Source organism: Parus major, chromosome 2 (genome assembly GCF_001522545.3).
Source record: "Parus major isolate Abel chromosome 2, Parus_major1.1, whole genome shotgun sequence".
Taxonomy (NCBI): Eukaryota; Metazoa; Chordata; class Aves; order Passeriformes; family Paridae; genus Parus; species Parus major.
The window spans coordinates 126,339,852-126,363,595 of NC_031769.1; the positions used below are offsets into that span (position 1 = coordinate 126,339,852).

At 38.0% G+C, this 23,744-nt stretch overlaps 1 protein-coding gene across 1 annotated transcript in view; it reads right to left on the bottom strand.

Moving 5' to 3' along the window:
• Positions 1 to 336: 336 nt before the first annotated feature.
• The window catches only part of PIP4P2 (phosphatidylinositol-4,5-bisphosphate 4-phosphatase 2), a 24,664-nt gene continuing 1,256 nt past the window's right edge, over positions 337 to 23,744 (bottom strand). Inside the window, exons 2-8 of the mRNA XM_015618094.3 lie at positions 23,467 to 23,595; positions 17,941 to 18,089; positions 16,449 to 16,555; positions 14,613 to 14,736; positions 8,962 to 9,014; positions 3,051 to 3,141; positions 337 to 1,923 (exon numbers count right to left, since the gene is read on the bottom strand). Of these exons, the coding sequence (XP_015473580.2) occupies positions 1,780 to 1,923; positions 3,051 to 3,141; positions 8,962 to 9,014; positions 14,613 to 14,736; positions 16,449 to 16,555; positions 17,941 to 18,089; positions 23,467 to 23,595 (797 nt within the window). The 3' untranslated portion in view covers positions 337 to 1,779. The remainder of the gene's footprint in view (positions 1,924 to 3,050; positions 3,142 to 8,961; positions 9,015 to 14,612; positions 14,737 to 16,448; positions 16,556 to 17,940; positions 18,090 to 23,466; positions 23,596 to 23,744) is intronic.

Below are 23,744 nucleotides of genomic sequence, written 5' to 3' on the forward strand. Positions count from 1 at the left end.
GAAAAGAGTATTCATGGGTTCAAATGCAAGTGAGTACAACAAACCTCAACAGTGAAGGGATGTAAAAAGCACTAGAAAAAGAAGGAAGCATATTAGTCCATCAGTAATTTGACTCAAGAAAATAGAATCCCAACAGTGGTCCCTAATTTATGTCTTCATTCTTCCTAAAATATTAAGATAATTGCAATTTCTTATTGCTCTTTTATATTCCTGAGGCTGCCATTTGGCAAACATGCAGAGCTCACCTTTGGTGTGCAATACCTTTGTGGTTCCTGTATCATACTAGGAAATTTGTCCATTTACACATTTTTACATACATATAAATAACAAAATACATTTATGTTTGAATAATAATCTTTATTTATTAGTTTATTTGTAAAAGGTACATTGTAATCCTGAGCTACTGCTTTTATACATTTAGCATCATACAAAGACAGATCATTTACAGTTCGATCATTTACATTTATTGTGCTCCAAAATCCTTATCCGAATATCATTTTGACTTAGCAGGAACATAGATAATTTAAATTACATGTATCCCTGAAACATCCATATTAATTTACCCATCTGACCCCATTATCTAAATTACTACAGTTGTCTAAATCACTCAGGACATTCCTTCTGAATTTAGCAAAAACTTGTTTAAAATTATAAAGATGGGCAGTGCAAGAACTGGTCCCTCAATCCTTTGTGAATACATCATTTGAAAAAACTTTCTGTTTCCGTATTCTCTTAGCAAGTCAGTGCTAAATTGACTAGATGTACTTTGATGGAATGGTCCAAGTAATAGTTTACTCATTTCCTTATTACAGCAGTTAATGAGAATTTACAGTGTCTCCCTTTGCAGTGACCAGTGTCATAACTCTCCCAAGCAGGGAAAATCTGATGTGATCAGAGGAAAGTAAGAGGCAACCCATCACCGTCTTATTGTCATCTACATGACACTGAAGTATTACAAACCAAGTCATGAAATGCTTCCCTTAGACCCTGTAAAGGAACTTGTACGAATAACCAGAGTTAAGTTCCATAATCCGAGCATGGCTTTTAGGATTTGCCAGTTAAAAAAAAAATAAAATAAAAAACAAACTAAAACAACCCAAAACCTCAGTCCCAGGATCCTTGAGGAGAAAGCATTTATCCTAACTGAAATCAAACCCCGGATAAATGGGAATTTAATTGGACTACCAAAATAGTATCTCTCTACCTGAAAAGTCTCCAAGCATACAGTGTTTACAAATGTCTCTCTAGCAACAGTGTCAGTCTTTTAAACACTCACAACTTTCACTTCCTGAATAAGGTCACTATGATCTTAGGCAAAAGATGCAGTAAAGCAGTTCAAGCATAATGCTTATTGCTTAGGTTTTAAAGCAAGCCACTTGAATATAATTCTAGTTAAAATGTTAGGTACAAATGTGAAGCTACTGTAGAAACACTTATAAACACTCTTGCTTTTGAATTCTTACTGGTCATCTAGAAAAATGGCAGACGGATTTTAACAAAGGAAATGTAAAACTTAATACTGTCTGTTGAAATAAAATTCAACGCCTATAAAGACAGAGTTATGAACATGTAAACACAGCTTTAGTATTCAGAGCTAGGGAATCTAGCAGCAAAACAAACTATTTGCATATTATGTAGTGCAATGAACATTTGTTCTTAGAGACCCCCAGTCTTTAAACTACCTTGAACAGAATGGAATCCTTATAGGAAAGGTTTTTAAAGTGTCCAAGATGTAATATCCAGAACTACTAGATGTTCATCTATAACCTAACAATTTCTCTATGCAAAACTGTGCTCTGGATAGCTGACTTTAATGGCTCCCCAGTAGCAGGCTCGAATGAGGCAGATTAAACCTAAGAGATAAGCAACAGCCCAAGAAACATATGTTGCGTGAAATTGCCTGGCGAAATCTTGTGTACCAACCTAAAAAGAGAAAACAGTAGTGTCAAACGTACAGCACTATCTGTTCTTCAGGGAAGAGCAAGTTATATTAAGGAGAAACGTTTCAGCACCTTTTCAACTCTGGTATGGGTAAATTGTGTATTTAATTAGCTTTATTTTACTTAACCATAGGGTAATTGAGCTTGAAAGGGTGATCAGGATACATCTACTGCAAGCTCCCCATTCAAAGTAGGGTCAACCCCAAGGTCAGACCAAGCTGTTCATGGTTTTAACCCAGCTAAGTCCCAAATAACTACAAGGATGGAGGCTACACAAGCATCTGGACAAACCTCATGAAAAAATGTTTTCACATAATTTTCCAATTCAGTAAGGTCATTAAAAAAAAGGAAAATAAATTTGTCTCACTGTTTTTATTTCTGGCTTTGTTTCTATTATGCAACCTGGAAAATCCTTCATAACTTATTTAAGCTCACAAATAATTATTCAAGTTAAAACACAAGTTAAAGGCACAATGATAATTACATGTATGAATTCACTGGAGGTGAATTCACATGAACTTTTCTGGGACTGCCAGGTAGAAAGTTGGCTCTGGTAACCTGTATGAGATACTGGTAAGCTGGATAGCTTTCCAAGTAACAACAGAGTGAGCCTTTTCATTTGTAAATAGCTTATCAACTGGTTTTACTTTTTCCAGCTTGTAAAAATTACAAAGACACATACATATTTTAGTGCTTGGAATCCCATTCACCTCTGTTGCAGGGGAACTTATATTTCTGGCTATACAGCAACATGTATTTCTGGAAACCTGGAAGTTTTGAGAGCTCTAGCAAGAGCAAGATGTTCCAATATTTCTACAGTGAAGTGAACCATTTTTCATAAAACTGAAGTTTTTAGAGATGAAGAGTCAAATTTAACATGAGAAAAAAGATTATCACAGTGCCAGAATACCTTTTTAAAAAAAATAAAATAATTTTTCTGGCTTACTCAGATGATTAAGTCCACCGTTTTGATAGAAATGACGAAAACCACACCAATTTAGGAAGTTTTACTCAAATGCTAGGAAAAGAAGAGCTGGTCAACTAAGAGAATTGTTCTGAATACACACACCCCTGCACACAGTTGCAAATTTATCGTGGGACATCACTCACAGTTAATCCAACGCCAATGAAGATGCATATCATTCCAATTGTGATATATGCACAGCAGCGCCTCCGTGGCAGTGCACTTCCAACAGAAGAACTGTCAGAAAATAAATGGTATTGTAAATTAAAAGCAAACAAAAAATCCCAAACCCAACCAACCAAGTAACAACCACCACAGAAACCAGCACTAACATAAACAGTAACTGGTCAGTCTCAGTGGGGGGATGGAAAGAGAGTACATATACACCATCTTGAGTTTATAGAAGCTGTAAGCAAAGTCTACAGTTACACTACAAAGTACCTGCAGAGTCCACATTTTTATTTTAGAGGGGAAGCATTGGTGATTATCTAGTACCTAAAAATCTAGATGCTTACAAGAAAGGAAATGTGGGACACACCCACAGTTTGAGTGTGTCTACCTTCTGTACCCATAGTGCACCCCAATAAATTGTCTTGGATAGCCTTTGGGTGGCAAAACTCAAGTTTGCTTGTCAGCTTCCATGCTGGTTTCAAGACACACTTCAGACTTTTCGTACATTAGCATATGGCTTCAATACTTCACTGGATCTAAGTAACTGAAAATAACTTCTACCACCCCTACATGTCATTAATAACAACCTTCTCTATCCATTTCTTGGATACTCAATACTGTTCAGTGACTAAACTGCTCTGAAGATAAATACAGATCATTTTAGTCACAGACATGTAATTTTTTTCCATGTTCAACATCTCCAAATACTGAAATTCTTTAGGCCATTAAGTCAACTTGAAGAGGATGACAAATTCTTCTTACTTTGCAATTTCTTCCAGAGATCTACCCCAATTTAGGTGAGCTGCACAAATCACTTCTGACAACCAAGGTAAATAAATCCCCTGGAAGTTCTGTCACTTATCATCTAGACTATGAACTCCAGGAGAGACAGGTCTGTCTCTAACTGCTGTGTCAACCTAGTACATTGCTTCATTCTAACAGAATATAAAATGCAATTAAAACATTATATTATTTACTACAAGTTAGAAAAAATATTCTAGAACCTCAGCATTGCCTGGAAATTCATCTTGAGTCACACATTTGCAATCACATACAGCTTACTAATAAGGAAAACAGGAACATGAATTAAGTCAATTGAAACAGCTGAAAGGACTAGAGAAGCAGAAGTGGTTTTATAAAACATTGATTATCTATCTTAGAGGTGTTCTGAAGCATCCTGAAGCATGTCATCATTAGCTAAGTACTTCATCCCATTCTGGGAGATCAAGACACCTTTGGAAATAGTGTAACACTTTTACTCATCTCATGATAGTTCAACCTATTCAAGACAAATGCAGAACAGAAAAAAGCACTGCTAAACAATTGAAGAAAGACACGCATCATATGACTGACCAAATTTCTGGCTCTGGTTAATTAACCACATAGCAAGGCCTCATATGCTTAGCATGTGACTAAAATTTTTTAAGCATTTGTCTTAGAAAGCCTTCAAATAGATTGCTTTAAGCGGCTTTACTTCAACGTTATTTCTTTACAAGGAATTTCTGAAATGCTCCAAGAGCAAAAAAAACAAAAACAAACACCACCACAGTCCTCAAGTTAACACACTGAGCTTCATCTTTCAAGGCAGGAGTTGAATAAAGGGACTACTCACAAGCCATTTTCAGAGGAGCTGGAAAAGTCATATATAATGAAATGGGACACTGGAGGGTGCCATTGGAGGGTAGGATTAGGGTAAGAGAATTCCCAGTTGGGCAAATAATGGTATCTTACCCTCTCACACACCTCCACACACTCCCTCAAATGCCACTCTACTGCCATTCTAGAAAAGGGGTATGTTTTTCAATTCCAGGTTACATGAGTTAAAAATAATAAAACCAAACAGTACTTTTATAAAAGGGGAAAAGGGAAGAGACTGAGTTTGCCAAACTGACCTTAGGTTCCCTCCTTTGCAGGATTTTGTGGCTATGTACTCAAAGTTAATTCTATTACAGAGCTGGATACCATAAGATAAGCTAGTAAAAATGTAATGTTCAATACACCTAAAACATACATGATATTTACTGTGCTGTGTATTGTACACAGAGACAAAGTTCTTTCTGGGAAAGAGACTTTTACTTTCAGAGCTGACTTACAGTCTTGGTTTTGTAATCATAATATTGCAGGTGCTGTGTATATTTTGCATCCATGTTTCTCATGTCTTCTCCTATCCAGTAAAAAAGGCTGGGGGAGAAACCATCAATTCAAATACCACAAAATGGAAATGTAAAGAATGTCTCAATTTAGCTGCTTTTCTCTTTCCACAGAAAGCAATGATTAAATAAAGATATTAAAATTATACAGTCACCTACCAGACCCAGGAGTCCAAATAAATCATTCATTTTTCACCTTCCAACAGTGATGTTAGCCACTGGCCCTCTCTAGATACTGATGCTTCCTCTACCCACCCCAAATTACACATAAAACCCATAAACTAACTTAGAATAAAGTAAGTTGAAACTCTATCCCAAAAACCTATCAACTGTGAGAAATTTGACAAGCACATCCGGTAATATTAAAAATGGGATCAAAAGAACTTTTTCATATCACAGAAGCAACCAATTAGTTCCATTGTGAGACTATGAGGGAACTCTCTACAGAGCTAGCAGCTCCTTCTTTCTGAGCTGCTGCTGAGGAAGCAAAGGCACCTGCCAGAACTCTGGGCAGCAGACATTAAAGATGCAAAATTCAATATTGAATCAGGGAGTAATTACAAGAGGGGAAAACTGCCATGTGGGACAAAGGCTATAAAAGAAGTAGCACAGGAAGGAAGGCTGGGTCTCTTGTGCTCCAAATAATAGGAAGTATGACCAGGATTTCAAACATGCTTTTAAGAGCAAAATTAAAATGCCAATATTTTGAAGGTGAATAGCACTGCTGAAATTAACCTTCACAGCAGTGATGTGGTTCCAATATCTCTCTCTTTTCTAGAAGTCCTTTATGGGGCTAAGTTGTTATAAATTCATTAGGGTTCCTAGTCTTGGCAGACCTTAAAAAGTAAGAGAGATAGGTTCTATAGGAAAAAAAAAATAGATTTGACATTCTGAAATAATAACTTGTACCATTTGATTCTCTTTCTAGAAACTGAATTAATGGACTGAATTTTCTAGATGATCTAATATACATCTTGAGAAAGAGAACAGCAAACAAAAAAACAGTTCCTGCTTCTTCATCAGTAAACAAGAAAAATACCGGAAGCCTTCCCTGGATGTCTCACTCTTGGAAAACAAGCTGATAAACATCTGGTATTTAAAAATACAGAAGAACACTAAATCAGCAAAAAGAAACAGTCTCCCCACCATTCCCAGGTGTCACTATAAAATAAAACTGTGTCATGACAATTTCCTCATTAGCTACATTTATTTTCCCAATGCAAGTAAGGGCCTGTGTCAGGAATAGCCATTGCACATCAGTAAGGCTTCTGCAAACACCTTACCTATACTGACATGACAGGTTTATAGTCCACTTCCAAGGAGATTTGGTCATTTACCAAATAAGATTTTATTCTCTACAGCACAATTTATGCTTATTTACAATTTATTTTCTACATTTCCAAAGTTAAATTACAAGACAAGGCATGTGTGTCACAAAAAAATTGTATCACAATGGTAGCACATAGATGGGATTAAAAACAGACAAGATCCTATTTCCCCCTACATTCAGATATAAGAGGTTCCTTTGTTTAGGTACTATGAGGCATGATGGCTTTATTTCTCCCTGAACACTGTTTCATTATTAACTTTTTCATGTAATAACTTCTGATCTCCCCTGCAGTTTTAGAAGACATTCTTAATATAAAGGCCTAGTATCCATCAACAAGATAAAGGTCACAAACAAACTATTTGCAGAGATTCACTGCACTTTTAAAAACATTTGAAACAAAATTATGAATCTAAAAGTGTCAGCCTATGTCTCCTTGAAAAACTTAATGTTGCAGTGACTCACGGAGCCTTTTTGCCTTAGTCTACACTATCCCCTTTTCAGTGCAATCATCAACTTGTTCAACAGACAGAATGAACAGTTCTACATCTACTACTCAGCTACTAATGAAAGAAGTTTTGCATTCATAAGATGAAACCCTACATTCCCTTCTAGCTACTTGGCTATGATGATCTCTGACAAAGACCTAATAGAAAGCAGGTCACCGCAGTTATTTATTCCATGATCGTGACTCAAAGCTCTGTCTCACCTATGCTGTGCCCTAAATCCATGTATCAGAAATGTTTATGCTGCTGCAAGTGCAGAACGCCCAACCATCACATCTCAAATGAGGGAAAGCACCAAACAACTCATTCAAAGCTAAATTTTGCATCCTCAGCCCAAGGACAGACGTGCCCACTTGTTAAAATTTGTTTTGCATTCTGCAATTCAGTTGCCACACAAGCTGTAATTATCACAAATTGCACTGCAGAGAGGCTCCCACTTTCCTACATACAGATAGCATGCTTTGCACTTTATGGAGGAAAATACTATGAAAACCTTTGAGTTTGGCTGGAATTTAAAACAGAAGCAACATTAATCAACAGAAGACAGACCAAAAGATCACATGCTGTGAGTTTGGACTGTTGCTTGGAGCGTGGTTTATTTTGCTGCTGTTATTATTAGGGTTGGGTTTTTTTGTTTGGTTGGTTTTTACTGTGTGTTTTGGTCTTTAAGGTTAAACAACAAATAACACTGACCTAAGGAGAGTCAAGAAAAAAGCCAAGGTCAGCTAACAAGGATGACATAAAATATAAAACATAATTGCAATTAGTTTTAAAACCAACCAAAGAGCAAAACTCCAAGCCCTCCTCAAGGACTGAAGAGACTTAATGTGTCAATACAAACACCCCTGCAAAGCAGCATCTCATCAAGATTGAGTTTATCTAACCTAGGCAGATTAGAATACATTCACAACTCCACACTGGGTCAGTTCCACCCCTGAGGTTAAACACAGCACTAGACTGACTTCTCTATCAAATATTCTGATAAAAAGACTTCAATCAGTGTTGAAGGCCAGGCCATGCCCACACCTACAGTACATTTATCCTCAGCTTTCTCCTTCCTAAGGGACCTGCTGGTTTTCCTACAGCATGCAACACAGCTGAGGTTCTCCATTCCCAGTGGAAAACACATTTGCTCCTTTAACTAGAAGTCACACTTGCTTGTCAAAGGAAGACAAATATTTAAATAAATCAGCAAAACATGAAGGTCTCTGAAGTAATATTTGTGTCTTATTTCACACCCTGTGGCTGAGATCCCACACAAATTTAAAGTATGTTACTAGTGCAACAATTCAAATGAAGAATTCAAGACAAGAAAGGACAAACAAATACTCAAAAAGAGAGGCCCAAAAACCCCCAAAACAAAACAAAAAGCTTACAGTCACTTGTATTCTAATTTTTCTTGTACTTCTTGAAGTAATAACAAATGAATAGATAAGTTATTCCACAGTAATTCATAAACATTAAACAAGCTATTGCATTAGTTGTTGTGTTTATAGTGTAAGTAAACCCTCTTTCAAATTAAAATTATTTCCTTTCCTCCCCATACAATAAAGTGATTCAAGTTCTACCTTTAAAGATGACATCTTATTTTTATTATGAAGAGGTAAAATTTCAAGGACATAAAATGGTAATTTCAGCAACCCATTTCTGTTTTATTTTTTTATTTTTGCCCCTATCAGTTTAATCAGAGCATTTTCATAAATGCAGGTGGATTTGTCAAAGCTACTGATTTCTGCATAATGAATGGAGAATTCACGTGCACACAATATCTGCTTTAGCCTTGAAGTTCAGATGAGCACAGCAAAATAATCAGCACAGCTGACACATTTTACTCCAAAGACTTACAGAAGAAACACTGGCTACTTCACAGTAATTTGCATAACCTTGCTTTCAGAGAACTTACATTTTTTTGCAGTGTGGGCATTTTGCTAGCGTGTTAAACCTCAGTTCCATCCACTGTAAAAAGAAAAAAGGAAAAGGTTGAAAAGCAACCTGAGAAAATGGTTGTTGCACTTAATGTTAAATGTCACTATGAAAATATTTTGCTTCTCAGTCTTTCTTTGACTTGTTTCTTGTTTTCTCCTATAAATGGGATGCCCTTTTGTCAGTGGCAACGTCAGACTGGGATGTCTATGTGAACATTTCCCATGACTTGCCTTAATATTACAACATTTTCTTGATGTAATGTGGTTGCATCCACTGGCGTAGTATGGGCAACATTATAATATTAATATGTTTTCTTCTCTTACTTAAAGACTAGGAATATGCCCCGAATCAAAATAAGTGTATTTTCTTTGGCACAAATACAGACAGAAGTATTTATCAATCTTTTCCCAAGCCTTTCATCACTTGTGAAAGCTAAGTTTGGGTACACAGAAAGATGTGTTAAAGAGTATTTTAGAAAGTAAATATCAGGTTTTACATCAAAGAAATAGAGAACACTAGTGGCTACTTTACATTACTGTTAAAAAGATGATATGTAAAATTGTACATGGTAGGGTCACCTTCCATGCTCAGACTAAAACCTATGTGGGAAACATTGGAAAAAAAGCCTCAGTGAAAGCAATGCCTAGAACTAACTCAACCAGGAGATACACAGTAATATACTCACTTAAAAACAGCAAGTTCTGTTAAATTTCATTCTGTGATAACAGTATTAAACAAGCATTCTAAACATGTTTGCCTTGATGAAGGGAGTAAGGCTTTCTTTCTTCTCCCTGTGAGCAGTTATTTTGTAACTGCAGCTCTCTTCCCTTGCCCTTCTCAGGTGGAGGTTAGCTGGGAGTTATCTTGGTGATGCAAAAGTCACGCAGTTAAAAGCAGGGGAAGAAGCCACAGTGCAGATCTCCAGGGCCTCTATTAGTCCTTGCCTTATCTCTGTGAGAAATCTGAAGCTCTCCTAGTGAAGTGAACAGTGCTGTGAAACTGCTACAACCTCAAATCAAAATCAGAGCCCATCCTCATATGGAAAACAGCACCAACCTACAGCAAGCACCATTTAAATGCTCAGAAGAAATTTATGATTTTATGAGCAAAGAAAGATGTGTCTTCTCATGCCGTACCAGTATGAAGAGATTTTGCTGTGAGCAAAGTTTCAAACTGTGGTATTTATTGAGAATCTTTCCACCTCTTGAACATCTCCCTCACTTTTATTTACTTGGGGATAAATCCCCATTAAAAAGAAAACCATCTTTTATTTTCTTTTTCTGAAGTATCCATTACACATTTACAGAACAACTGCGTAACTGGTATTATTTATTTACAAAACTTGACCAAACGGATTTAGCAGAGTTCTATTTTATTCCTTAATAAAACTTCTGTAATACTCCCCACCCAAGCAAAGCTTTTTAAGAGCATTAATTCTACTTCCACATTCCTGGCAGAGGAGCAAGTATTTTTCTGCACCCTTCTCAAAAACCTACTCAATTTCCCTTAATTCTACACAGTGAAAGTTGGGTAAGATGCAATTGTCAGTATTGGGGATAGAGGCCTCACCAGAGCAGTTATTTCACCTTTTTAAAGTGCAATTCCAGAAATAAAAGGAAGTCTAATTCCAGGACCTATATTTTACCTAACGGTAATTCAACTTACATATTCCATTTTTTATTCTATATCACAATGTAGACAACTCCATTTCCTTAGTTACTCATTAATGATCTTTCCAGGATTTTAAGATTTCTAATTATTAGCCCAAATTATTAATGGCTACCAACTCAAATGCATTTGGGTTGCAAATATTGATGGAAAAAGGAGTCATCAATAATCTGTTTTCATTGACACTTACCTGGAAATAAAAGAAGCAGTAACTGTTATGATGCCTTTTACACAGACCAGAAGGATTTGTAGAAAAAGAGCAAAACTGTGATGAGACTTTCAAAGTACAACAACTCAAATCATATTACCACAGTGGGGAAAGGTTATGTTCATGTTCATTCTAAATCATGCTTAAGCTGGCATTTTTTACCCATACTTCGGAGTGCTTTTAAGTACCTAATATTAATTGTTGTTGTTAAGAAGCTACAGTTACATGAAATTTACGTCTCTGCTGAGAATACAATGATTTTTTTAACTGGAGCAATACAACATACAGCCTAAATCCCTGGTTAGATGCACTGAAACACAGATGAAGAGATAAGGAAACCAGAGCTTGTCAATATTTTTACTGTGGACAAAACCAGACATCCATCAAAGGAATGACCAGAAGAATAGTCAAACATTCTCCTTCAAAGCCTAAAATAGCTCTCAGTGCATTCAACACAAGACAGTGGAAAAAGAAAAAAAAAAGCCCAAAACAGAACAAAAAAAGGCATATGTACATAAATACATACACAGTCCTACATACACATAAAATCATAGAAGTAATTATCATATTTGATTAGTTTAAAAAAAAAAAAATGGGAAAAGCACAGTGCTCAGCCTACAGCCTGTGACTTCCATAGCTTGCTCCTGGCTTCTTGTCCCTGATGTCCCTTCAAAAACAGGACAGTAGCAGGAAGATGGCAGAGAGGGGGAGGATGCAGGGACAGCCCTCTCTTGCCCTCATTTGCAAAGGTAACTCAGCCTCTGACAGCCACAGACCACTGCAGGCAGATGTCCCTCAGAGAGGAGTAGCAGGCAATGACTTACTGCTGTCCAAATCAGTAACTTCACAGCCCAAGTTCCAAAGCTCTCAAAACAGCCTGAACCAGATCCAACTGATATTTACCAACATAGTTAAACCCTCATCCCGTCCTCTTTTTCTATTCTATCCCTTTTTCCACTTGTCAAGTCCAAACCTGCCAGAAACAGTAGAAAACTTAACACAGAAAGAACTCCTATCAGGTTACCAAAGGAAAAAAAAAAATCTGATTAACAAGATTTGAAGTATCGATAGTTTGGCTACAATTTCACTTCAGTACCAAGTCATTCTTCCAGCTAAGACAGAGAAACTTTCAGGCACTCCATAGCAAAGAGTGTGCACTTCATAATTTGTAAAAAGTACTTCCCCCATGTGCAGAGGCAAACTAAACACAGGCCCCATAGTTACATCTGCAAATGGAAAAAAATAAAAAAACTTGGAAAGACAGGGAACAAGCTGATACTCTTAAAAGAGCACAGAACATGACAATTTGACTTTTCCATCCAAGTGAGTCTAGCTTTGCTTGTCTATTTTATTTATTTTTTTAACTGCCAAATAAAGTAAAAGGGATTGCCTACTGAGTTGCTGAGAGATGCATCTAGCACTACATATTTTCTTCACACCATGGAGATATCAAATGGCATAAATACTAACTCAGAAACTGAGCTTCCAGGCTGGGTAAAACACTTTTTTGTCACTTCTCTGCTAATTTTCAAATCCATGGAATTTCCTGATTTTTCTTAACTAAAAAATTTATTTTCAGAATCTCAGACTTAATTACAGAAAAAAGTGGAAGCAAAAGACTGGCGGGAAAACTGTGTAACATGAGGAAAAAACGAGTTTGCTTCTCGATAACTCAGCATAAAAAAATAGCTAGCTTCCAATTTCTAATGGTTCAGAGAGTTTCTTCTCAACATATCATGAAGTGACAAATAGGTCTTATCCTGGCAGACAGGAATAAGCAGTTCCCTAAAGTAACCAGAAGATATGAAGTCACATGCACAAATCCCAAATTAGAAAACTTAGCCTTTTAAAGCATAGTCTAGTAGTTATGGGCAAAACCAGACTTTATGGGTTTGTTTTTTTCCCCTTATGTTCACCTGAAGTAGCCCATAGTGTAAACTACAAAGTTAATTGGACTGCCTTATATAAAGTTAATAGGGGATCAAGACAAGTAAAACACCCATGCCTATGAAAGTCTCTAAAGACAGGCTGAAAAGAAAAGGCAAACAGAAACACACTTCAGCTATCTTCAGTTTCACACTACTGTTCTTCAGCAAGGGTTATAAGAAATTATGTAATTTTTAATATATATGCAGAATTAGTAGATAGAGTATTTCTTGAGCATCTCTCTAATTGCTTTCCAGTTAGTACATTACTTGTAAATTCCTCATCATATTCCTATTTCTCTTCAGAAAAAAAAAAAAAAAATCATCACCTACTATAATAGTTAAGACATTACAGCACACCTGTCCTGGATTCAGCTGAGAGTATTAATTTTCTTAATAGCTGGTACAGTGCTCTCTTTTGGATTCAGTAACAATGTTGGTAACAAGCTAAGGTTTCGGTTGTTGCTAAGCAGTGTTTACCCTAAGTCAAGGACTTTTCAGTTTCCCATGCTCTGCCAGCAAAGAGGTGCACAAGAAGCTGAGAGAGAGCACTGCCAAGACAGCTGAGCTGGCCAAAGGGATATTCCATACCATAGAACATCATGCTTAGTACACAAACTGGAGGGAGAACTTGGCTGGGAGATGCTGATCACTGCTGGGGCATTGGCTGGGTCAGCAGGTGGTGAGCAATTGTGTTGAACACCACTTATTTCTCTTGGGTTTTCTTCCTCTCTCTCTTTTTGTTACTAACATTATTGTTATTATCATCATTAGCAGTGTTTTTTCCTGTTTCAATCATTAAACTGTTTTTATCTCAACCCACAAGTTTTACCTTTTTCCCAGTTCTCCTCCCCACCAGGGCAGGTGGGCTGGGTGGTGTTTGCAGTGAGTGAGCAGCTGTGTGGTACTTTAGTTGCTGGCTGGGGTTAAGCCATGAAAGCGGCTCACTGATCCATAAATCTGAAGACTTGAAGGCACAAGCCTATTCCATTACAGAGCCTATCACAAGCCAACCTTTCTCTCTCTGCTGGTACAAGCCAACGTGGAGTGGCATCCCTTAAGCTTCCTTCTTCCTTGCACAACATGCACTTGAGTATTCTCTGATCTTTATGTATTTTATAATCCTTTGTTTCAGGAAAATACCACCTCTCTCGTTACTGTTTTCTTTAACTGTACCCCTTACCTAGTCATTTCCTACAACTCAAATCTGAGAGATTCAATCGCTGCTGGATTATGAAGCCAAAGCTAGTTTACTTGTGTAATGAAATCAAAACTGAAGTGTGGCAGCACCTTGTCCATTTAGAAGGCTAAAGAGAGTTCAAGAGAAGAAGAGCATTTGTGCATCCTTCCACTTCAAAAAAGAACTTCAAAATCAACTGTCAACTCTTGCATATAACCCAAAACCTCCAGTTCTCCAACAACCTACAGCTATGTCAATGGCAAGTGCCATAACCAACAGCTTCCAGGGCTCATACAGCAATGATGGAACTGATCTCTTGGTCACTGCAGAACACAGCCACCACTGCAAACATAAACAGAACCTGGAAGACCAACTTCATCTTCCAGCACTGTCCACTCTCACATCACGAAACAGTAAGACAGACTTTGGGCTTTATCTACCCACGTACAGAATGACTGCTAAAAGTTTTCTTGAAACACATATCAAGATAACCAAATACAGACCATACATCCATAATAATGAGTACAGAAGTTTTAGTTCCTCAATGATGCCAGAGAGTGAGGCAATACTCTCTTAAAACTGCTTACAACCAACAGCCTGGGGGATAGCACGGTGAGGCGCGAAGGAGAATCTGATGCTTTACTTACAAGGAATGTATTTCCACAGTGCCCACACACCACTCTAGTTCCATCTGATTGAACTGGCAAGGCAGGTTGAGCTGGCTGCTCTTCTGGAATCAGCATTACTGGACCAAGAGTAATGATGCGTCTACTGTGTTAAGAACATTACAAACACATGTGATTAAGCTAGCAAAAGAGAAGGACGATGCATTCAAGCTATTAGCTCAGTCACTACCAAATATTATTACACTTTTAAACTATAATCTACTTGTTAAACAGCTGATGCACCCAGTTTTGGTTGCTCTCCAAAGTGTTCTCAGTTTTAAAAATATTCTCATTCCCTATAAGATCAGCCACACAAGCCTAAACCCTATAGAGATCAAAGACTTGCAAGCATATGACAGACATGCTCCTGAGAAAAGTGAAAACTTAATACCCAGGCTGAGCAAGCCTGAGAATTGAAATGTATGTACCCATGTGAAACACGTTGAAAAAGTAAGGATCTTCCATAACCTGGCTCTCCTTCCCACATCACTGACAACCATGTCAATATAAAAAGCATATCCATACTTGCACAGTAAAAATTTCATTCAAATTGAGTAAACTAAAAAGGAAAACCACTCTAGGTTGACTTAATGAAATCAATTTACTTTAAAGTATTTGCTTTTATGTTCAATGTGTTTTCAGTTTAATTACACAATTTGTCAGTCCAAAATTACTGTACCCAAATTAGCCAACTCAGAATAAGAATGAGATTTCTTAGAATGAAAAAAAGTGAAGGGGAAAATTAAAACAATATTTAATTTGCATTGCATCTTTTCCATCTACAACCAAAATTGTATTCTGAATGGCTTTCCTTCAATCTGGAGTGTTCCATTTAGGACATACTCCAAACTCTCCCCTCCAAAGTACACTACACCAATTTTTCTCAATTTCTAGCAAGACAAATACATAGTCTATCTTAGGAAAACTGCTTAGATGTAGCCTTTTGAGATTATTTTAATGAAATTAATAAATTTCTGATTTAGTTTAGTTACCAATATGATATTTTATAACTGCACTATCCCATGAACATTTTTGCACTCTGAGAAAATATTTGGAATGTTTTAAAGTCCTACCCAACAGAGCATTAGCAAAAAAGAGTAATTCCCACAAGTATCAAACTATGTTTCAAAACCAGAACAGCCCATAGACTGGTGACTAGGGCACTTGGTGGGGTAGAACTCCACTGCAGACTCAGCCTTCATCTCCTTTTCTCCTGTCAGAGCTGCACCACGTACAATGAAACTCCTCCTACCTCAGTGGAATCTTTAACACCTTAAGCCCAATGGTAGGAACAATCACTATGGCAATCACAATTGCTTCTTTTGTAACAAGTGTGTACATTAAAGTTGAAAGCTGAGAGGAGAATGAAAACTCAGCGTAACTAAGAAGGAGACTGAAGCCAAGCTACTACTCCATCTCCTATTTCACTCTGAATCCCTACTCTGAACTTTGCAAAGTGAGTATTCTGTGTGGTTATAATAACTACGTCCCTAAGAAATTATGAACATTCAGTCCCAGAAATGAGAAGTGGATTTTCTTCTATCGCTCTTTACATTACTTTTGACTTATAAAGTAGTTATATAATGGGACACAGATCTGAGACTAAAAGAAGAAACTTTTTTTTTCCTCTTTAATCTTAAAAAATAGATTCAAAATGGACACTAGCACTACTTGTGTCAGCAGCAATTCAGTAATGCTCTCTAAGTGACTGTGTAAAGGGACTGAGGCTTGAACCTCTTTTAGTTTTAAATACTCAACACAAAGTCAACAGCTGCTTTAAAAGAAACCATCTCAAGGTACTCAGTGTTTTATTCTTACCAGTTTGGTCTTGGACAGCCTATTTTCCGAGAGGTATCCTTACAGATAAGGAGACAGTTACATTGACATCTAACATATTTCTTCCCTGAAGGAGGGTTTTTGATTGGCTAAACAAAAGAAAAAACAAAGAACCACAACCACCAGAGAACACACATCAGAAGTTATAGCAATTCACTTTTTTCCACATAACAGAATAGCAAAGCAGAACAACTTCAGTGAAAAGTACTTGCTAACAGAGAAATACACTTCCTCTTACAGGGGAAACTTCAGAGTCAACACAAAATTAGAAATTTTTTCTTTCTTAAGAAGTGAGAATTTCCTTATTAGAACAAACAAATTCTGCAAACTCATGGAAAAAAATAATCATATTTTAGCAACAACAATTCAGGGCTTTGGTTCAGCTATTTTTTTTTTTAAATGTGAGCTTAAATACTGACATAGTAAGAAGGAAAAAAAAACCAACAAAAACAACCACCCAAAATCAGTCAAAACATCAAACAACCCTTCTTGCCTTGTACAATGGCTTTATTCAACAGTGAAAGGATCACAGTCTGTTTCTTGGTCACTAAGAGAGTATGACGGCACCACAGAACTGTAATCTTATTTAAAACTGTACTGAAATTATCTTTCTCCAGCCGGGAGTCAAGTTTCAATGTCCCTTTCATGCAGTAAATCAAAAGGTGCACGATGCTTTGTTTGGCTTGAAACATTATATAATGGACAGGAAAATGACTATCAGTGGCAGGTCCTCTACTTTCTTTTAAGTGGAAAAAAATTTTCCTGCAGTTTTACGGCTTCCTGTTTTCAGGATCTAAAGTTCTTTTCATATAACAAATATATAATAAATCCATATAATAAATCTAATCCAGTGTTTTTCATACAAATGCATGCAGTAGCTGTGGAGCACTGCAGTATCACATCCCAAAATTAACACTGGCAGAAGGAAAAAAAATAAAGCAGGAGGCCAAACAGTGAAGATTTGAATTAAGAGGAAAAGAAACAAATAGGTCTCTGATCACGGGAAAATAACCTAGGACTTAAACATTTCCAAGTTGTTTTATTACTGTCTGTTACGAGCTAACAAAGTGATTGAATAGTATTTCAGGAGAAAAGCATTCATCCAGGGAGAGGTGTGGGTTGGTTACTTTGTTTCTCCCATTCTTAGAATAACTCAATTCTACACTGCTCTTCATCCCATCAAAACCAATTTTATCCTTCTTTACAGAAGAGTAATTACTTAAATGACATCTTTGCTTTCTGTCCTCCTCAGGAGTAGACATCCTGCACAGCCAGCTCAACCACACAAAGATTCATTCTAACTGCTTATGACCATCCTCGTGCCAGCAGCCTGGAGCTCGCACGCCAGCCACACCGGCAGTCAGCTGGGCTGGCTCGTCCTCTTCCCAGGGGTGGCAGGCAGGGACCCACCCTGTCAGGTGAGGACACGAGTTCTACCCCCCACAAAAAGAAAAACGCTAAAAACCCATTTTACCGTAGCTTCATTGCAGACTGTGCATTTAACCACGTGTTGGTGTAGCTTGCCATCCAAATTGATGAGTGACTGGCACACACGGCAGTTTATCACAGGAACACCGCTGGCATCTGGACTTGCAATGGCAGTGTATGGAGGGGGAAGCTCTGCTGCAAGACAAGGAAATCTCGGCTGAAAAACCAGAGGATGCTTCCACCAAGTATCATTTCTAGTAGCCACAGGCTGAAAAACGAAAAAAAACCCCAAACCTTCCAAGTCAGTGTTTAGTATAAACATAAAAAAAACAAGTTTGCTTTCCCCTTCTCCACAACTTCTGTGTACACAAACACCATTCATAGTTGTAGGTAAAGCAAACCAGTAACACAACACAAACACGCAGTAAATCACCCCAGAAATCCAGATCCAAAACTCATCTATGTAACTTTATGTCAAGCCAGCTTTTTGCAGTCCTTAGAAAATGCTTGAAGAAAAACACTAAAAAACCCCAAGCCTACCACAGATCAGTAGAGACTGGCTTTTGAAGAAAAAGACCCCAGAAAATAAAACAAGACACAGGTAGGAAGAGTCATAAACAACATTCACAAATATCTAAATAAGACTGAAATACAGACAAGAGTTCATCATATATTAAAAGATACTACAGGTATAAACAAAAAAAAGTCCTGTTAAGAAAACAGATCTTGATCTTGGATAGGAAGTGGCATGTAATGTTGTTTTTTGGTTTTGTTTTTTTTGAGTACAAGAGGAAATTTATGGTGTCTTGAAGAAAAAACCCTGAAGTTTCAGAGTTTCTGCTTTTAAAGGTTCCAGATATATTTCTTGTCCAGGAGCCAAAGTATCAACTCACAAGAAGGTCTTCAGTTACTTTGGAAAGGCAAACACAAGCAAGGCTTTAAAGGCCTCAGGCCTCCAGGGAAGAGCAGTCTTCAGACAGCAGCTTTGTCAGTCTTGAGTCCACAAAAAAAACAGGGGAAACACTGAAGGTTCTCTGAGGTTTAAGAATCCATGGAATGAAAATAATTCAACACAGCAATCTTTCACAAGCTTATCACCACAATTCTTCGTCATATAATAGCACTGATGTTTATTTCATCAAGAAGTTCAGGGCTTTTCAGGTAAGCAAGTACAGAACAGACATATTCAGTAGCTCATATTTAGCTTTTTTGAATACTAGTAGTTTGAAATGCCCTGCAGCCTTGGGCTTTGGCAAGTTTTTCAAAAATTACATCCAAGCAGCTAACAAAATCTTTGGAGAAACAATGAGAGATCAGCCTACTTCCCATACCAACAGAGCAGTTATCTGCTGGTGGTGAGGGAAATCACAGGCTGCTATCAAAGCTGACAAGCCTGAGTATTAAATTTAAGCCTGTAAGAAAGCACTCATCTCTCCTTCACTCTGTTTTGAAGTGAATGTCATAAGCTGGGGGATATAAGAAACCCTGTCTGCCCTTCAGATCCAAAAGTCATCACACACCTTTGAAGTGCATGTTGAACAGCCATGCTGCTATCTCTCTTTGCTGCTTGGTCTATACATGACCCAGACCTGTGCTTGATTTTAACTCACAGAAGCAGCAGGGAAAAGATGGATACCTTGAGAATCTCAAAGCCACATCCAATATACTTGAATTATTTCAGACGAGAAACAAAAATAACTTATATGCAGCAATATCATTCTGAATTCATGACACTAACTGATGCTCTATTTCTTGAGGAAGTGAACTTTACACCTTCAGCTCTGATAACACTGGTTACAGAAAACAACATCCTTAAGAAATATCAGGTAACAGTACTGCTATTTCTTCTGTGTCTGAGGAAATACATTCTGAAAAAATGCAGCATCCAGAAAAAAAAAAAAATTAAATATCAGTATTTTGCACTACTGTGATAACCTATTTTAAGTAAGGCTGCCACATGCAGGACATGAGACATTACAAGACATTAAAAACCAAACACACACAAGACAAAACCACAACCCACACACTTTGGCAAGTAGAAACAAGCTCAAGCCTACCAGAGCACTCCAGAAATCTGGTTAGAGACTTAGATGATGGGGAGAGCAGTGTCTTAACCACCGTGGCAAAGTCAAGGCTGCAGCAAGGGGGTTTTGGCAGTCAGCAGCCTGCTTAACTGCTCCTGCAGTGAGCAGCTGACACTTTCTGGCAAGGGGAACAGGCAGCCAGAAAACAAAAGGCATGGTCCAAAGACTAAATACCAAACTCTCTGTCAAGATACCTCTACAGTTCACTCCCAGCTTTAAGGTTGCTTTTCTGAAAAGCAACAATTGTTTTACAAAAGTTCTTGACTTTGTCCTCTCCATTTAAAGTGTGGCAGCTCAATTCTGTGAGCTGGGGATAGGGTGGCTGTACTAAGGCAAGCAGTCATTTTAAGGGTACCAGAAAGTGAAGAGATACACAGCCACCAACAATGCAGCTTTCCATGATCCTGGAATACTTTAAAAATTGACAACCATACTTTCTAGGCATTTTTAATTTTCTGTACCCCATTTCCAAGTGATAACTCTTATGAGTTTGAAAGCTAGTTAACCAAGGTGTGTGAGCCCCCACACACAGTGCCAGCCACTTCTTCAGCCTCCTATTGGAGCTGCTTGGCTTCCAGGTAAGCAGCCTCGCTGTTCCTGTCCTGCTGGCTCAGCAAATATCAGATAGCAAACGAATAATGGCTGCTTTTCAGAGCTGTGCTGCAGCAAATAACATTTGCTATGGAGCAGAAAGTGTGAGGTATCTTGGCACTGCAACCTTCATGCTCACAGAAAACCTGCATTTTGAAGAGCTCCAAAAAACAAACCAGCACCACCAAAATTAAATGTGAAGAAAAGTATACTGGGGGAGGGTAAGGGGGTGTGACATGGTGAAAATGAAAATCAAGTAATTGTCTCAGAGTTAGCTGCTCATTACCCCTTAAGAAAAAGGCTTCAAAGCACATTAGCATACTTTGGTATGATTCTTTTTTTTTTTTTTTTTTGACAGCTTGAGTTTCAGGGTAACTATAATATCTAGAACCAGCTCATAAAGGTCTGTCTGTCTGTCATGCTGGACATGACTGTGTGGTCAAGGCAAGCTTCACATACACACCAGGAGACATTTAATGAGATACTGGATTCCCTGCTGCTAACATACCAGTTTACAGCTATATTATCAGTTTTTCTTTAGAAAAACCAAACAAACACCAAAAACAACAACAACAAAAAAACCCAACCAAAACATCCAAACCCACCCCCTCCAAAAAAAACCCAAAACAGTAATTATTATTAGTTCAGCAAGATTAACAAAGTGCCCTACCATGCAGCACATCTGACTCCCTCTTCACCCCTACAGAACAGCGATGCAATGGAAGATATCCCATTTGCAACCTGAGAAATTCCTTGTGGTGCTTATGCACTTTCCTCCCTTGGTAGTTGAAGGGTGGAAACCACAGAGAACCACTTGCAGCTTACCTGGGTCAAACAGAAATGAGTTTTATTTGATTAAAAAAAAATCTCTTTATCATTATCTAAATCATTATTTATCATGACGTGGGAGGGGGTTGGTAAGGGAAAAAGCTAAGTGATTGATGTCAGAGATATGTTATTAAGAACTAAGAAAGCCTGGAAAAAGCCTGTAAAACCTAAAAGAAACAAACAAAAAAACACTGGCTAACCAACCTACCACAGGGAACATAACTGATAGTTTCACCCTTTGTCAATGTTGAGAAAAGTTTCTTAAATACTGTGGCCTGCATCCACACTGGAAAGATTTTTGCTTGCTTGCTTCCATCATTAAGAACAAGCACCGAGCCATTAGCAGGATTCAACCATCCATCAGTTTACACAGGGAAGGGTCAGCTGGGTCTCAGCTGCAGCTCAGCAAGGGAAGAGAAGGCTACCTTCAAACCATGGTCTTTCTAATTTAAAGTTCAGCACAATACATTGGGCACAGTAGATAATTACAGGGTTAAACCTACTAATGTACATTCAGGTGGTAGTTTTGACACAAAGGGCTTCTTCCTCCTTCCTCCGCCACTCCGCTGCTACTCAGGTGATGTTACTCAAGAAAGCTCTGGAAGCAAACCAAATTTTTCCACAGGAATGCTTCTTCCCGCTAAGTCTAGCTTTGTGCTAGGGAGGGAGATAAAGACTGCCAGTCAGCTAGAAAGGTGGTTCAGCTTGCATAGATCCTTTCACTAAGGAAAGCCAACAGAGTAAGGGACGTAGAGCTACTGGGCTCATGTCACAGCTCTGCAAAATTCTGGCCCACAACTATCCTTCTGGAAGTTTTGTTGAGCAGTTCTGAAGTGCTACCTGGTAAGTTTGCTCATGGACTGATCAAACACAAGATATTCAACATTCAAGAAAGCTCTATGTTCCTCATTTTTGAGGAGAAGCCACTTATCTCACTCACTCACTTATCTCAAGGCCCACCACAGGTGCCCAACCAGTTATCTCAAGTAACAGATGCCCACTGCAGGCACATGGCTACCAACCGAAATGAGCCTTTAGGATCCAGCTCATTTCCAGGTCATGAGTTTTACCCTGTGGTAAAAGAAGAGTTACTAATCTAATGCATTTTCATTACTTTTTAAATTTATAAAGACTTAAAAACAAAAACAAACAAAAAAAAAAAAAACCAAAAAAAAACCAGATAGAAACATATGTAAAAATAATGGTTACAGGGTAAGGATCACTAATAAAAACAACAAACATCAAAATGTAAACTAAGGTATATATATGGAATTTTTTTTTTACTTAGGCAATAATACCAATAATAAAAAACTGATGGCAAATAAACTCCAAATAAAAAGCCAAAGCATCCAACCTCTGCTGATTTTTAAGCCAATATTCCTTTGTCCAGTTCAAATCAAAGTAAACAGTCACTACCAGCTACAGCCTTAAGTGAAATACATTTTCCCATCAAGACAAGAGGACTAGCTTTCTACAAGTTTTAAATATCATTCAAAACAGACAGATGCTCACTCATTCTACTTACATGCATATCATGAATCTATACAGTTAATATAAATCATTAAGGACCGACCAACACACTGGAGCTACTGAGATAAGAATTGTAATCTTAAATTTTAAAGGGTACTGCTAGCAAAGCTACTCTAATCTTACTTAGTCTTCATTCCTTCAGCTTTCTCCACATCTCAATTTCTGATCTAAAACGTTTAGCTGAAAAAAAAAAAAAAACCAAAGGGGGAAAAAACCCTACTCATGTACTTTGATAGTATTCTGACTTATATTTTCTAAGTAAGTTTTTTTACCTACTAATTAAATAGTCAGGATTGATTAACAACATGTTTTTTCCTAAGTATGTACAAGAAAGATAATACCATGTAATTATACCACGACTACAGATTTGTAACCGCAGTATCGGACTTGCTTCAAAAATAAAGCCAAAACCAGCTACGGCCTTGAAATGCGTTTGCAAGGACATCCTGATGGTTTTGGACCTCAACCACCACATTGCACCGAGTCTCCTCGGTATTTCGGTGCGGCTGCCAGGACAGGCGCTGGCCACACCTGGGCACCTCTGGGCTGTGGCCCGGCGATGGTCACCGGCCAGGGCGAGCCGCCGAGCTCCTGCGCTGCGCCCCTCCCGCAGCTGTCGTGCCCAGCCGAGCCGCTCTCAGCTCCGGATCTTCCACTTAATCCTGCTCCTAATTAATGGGGAAACCCAAGTCCAACAATTACCACGCAAGCTGCGGCATGCGAGCGAGTTATAATAAGCAGACCGGTTCGGGCTTGTTCTGCCCCTGCAAACAATTATTTTAATTTCTTTTATTTTTCCTCCTGAGCCGCTCAGGCC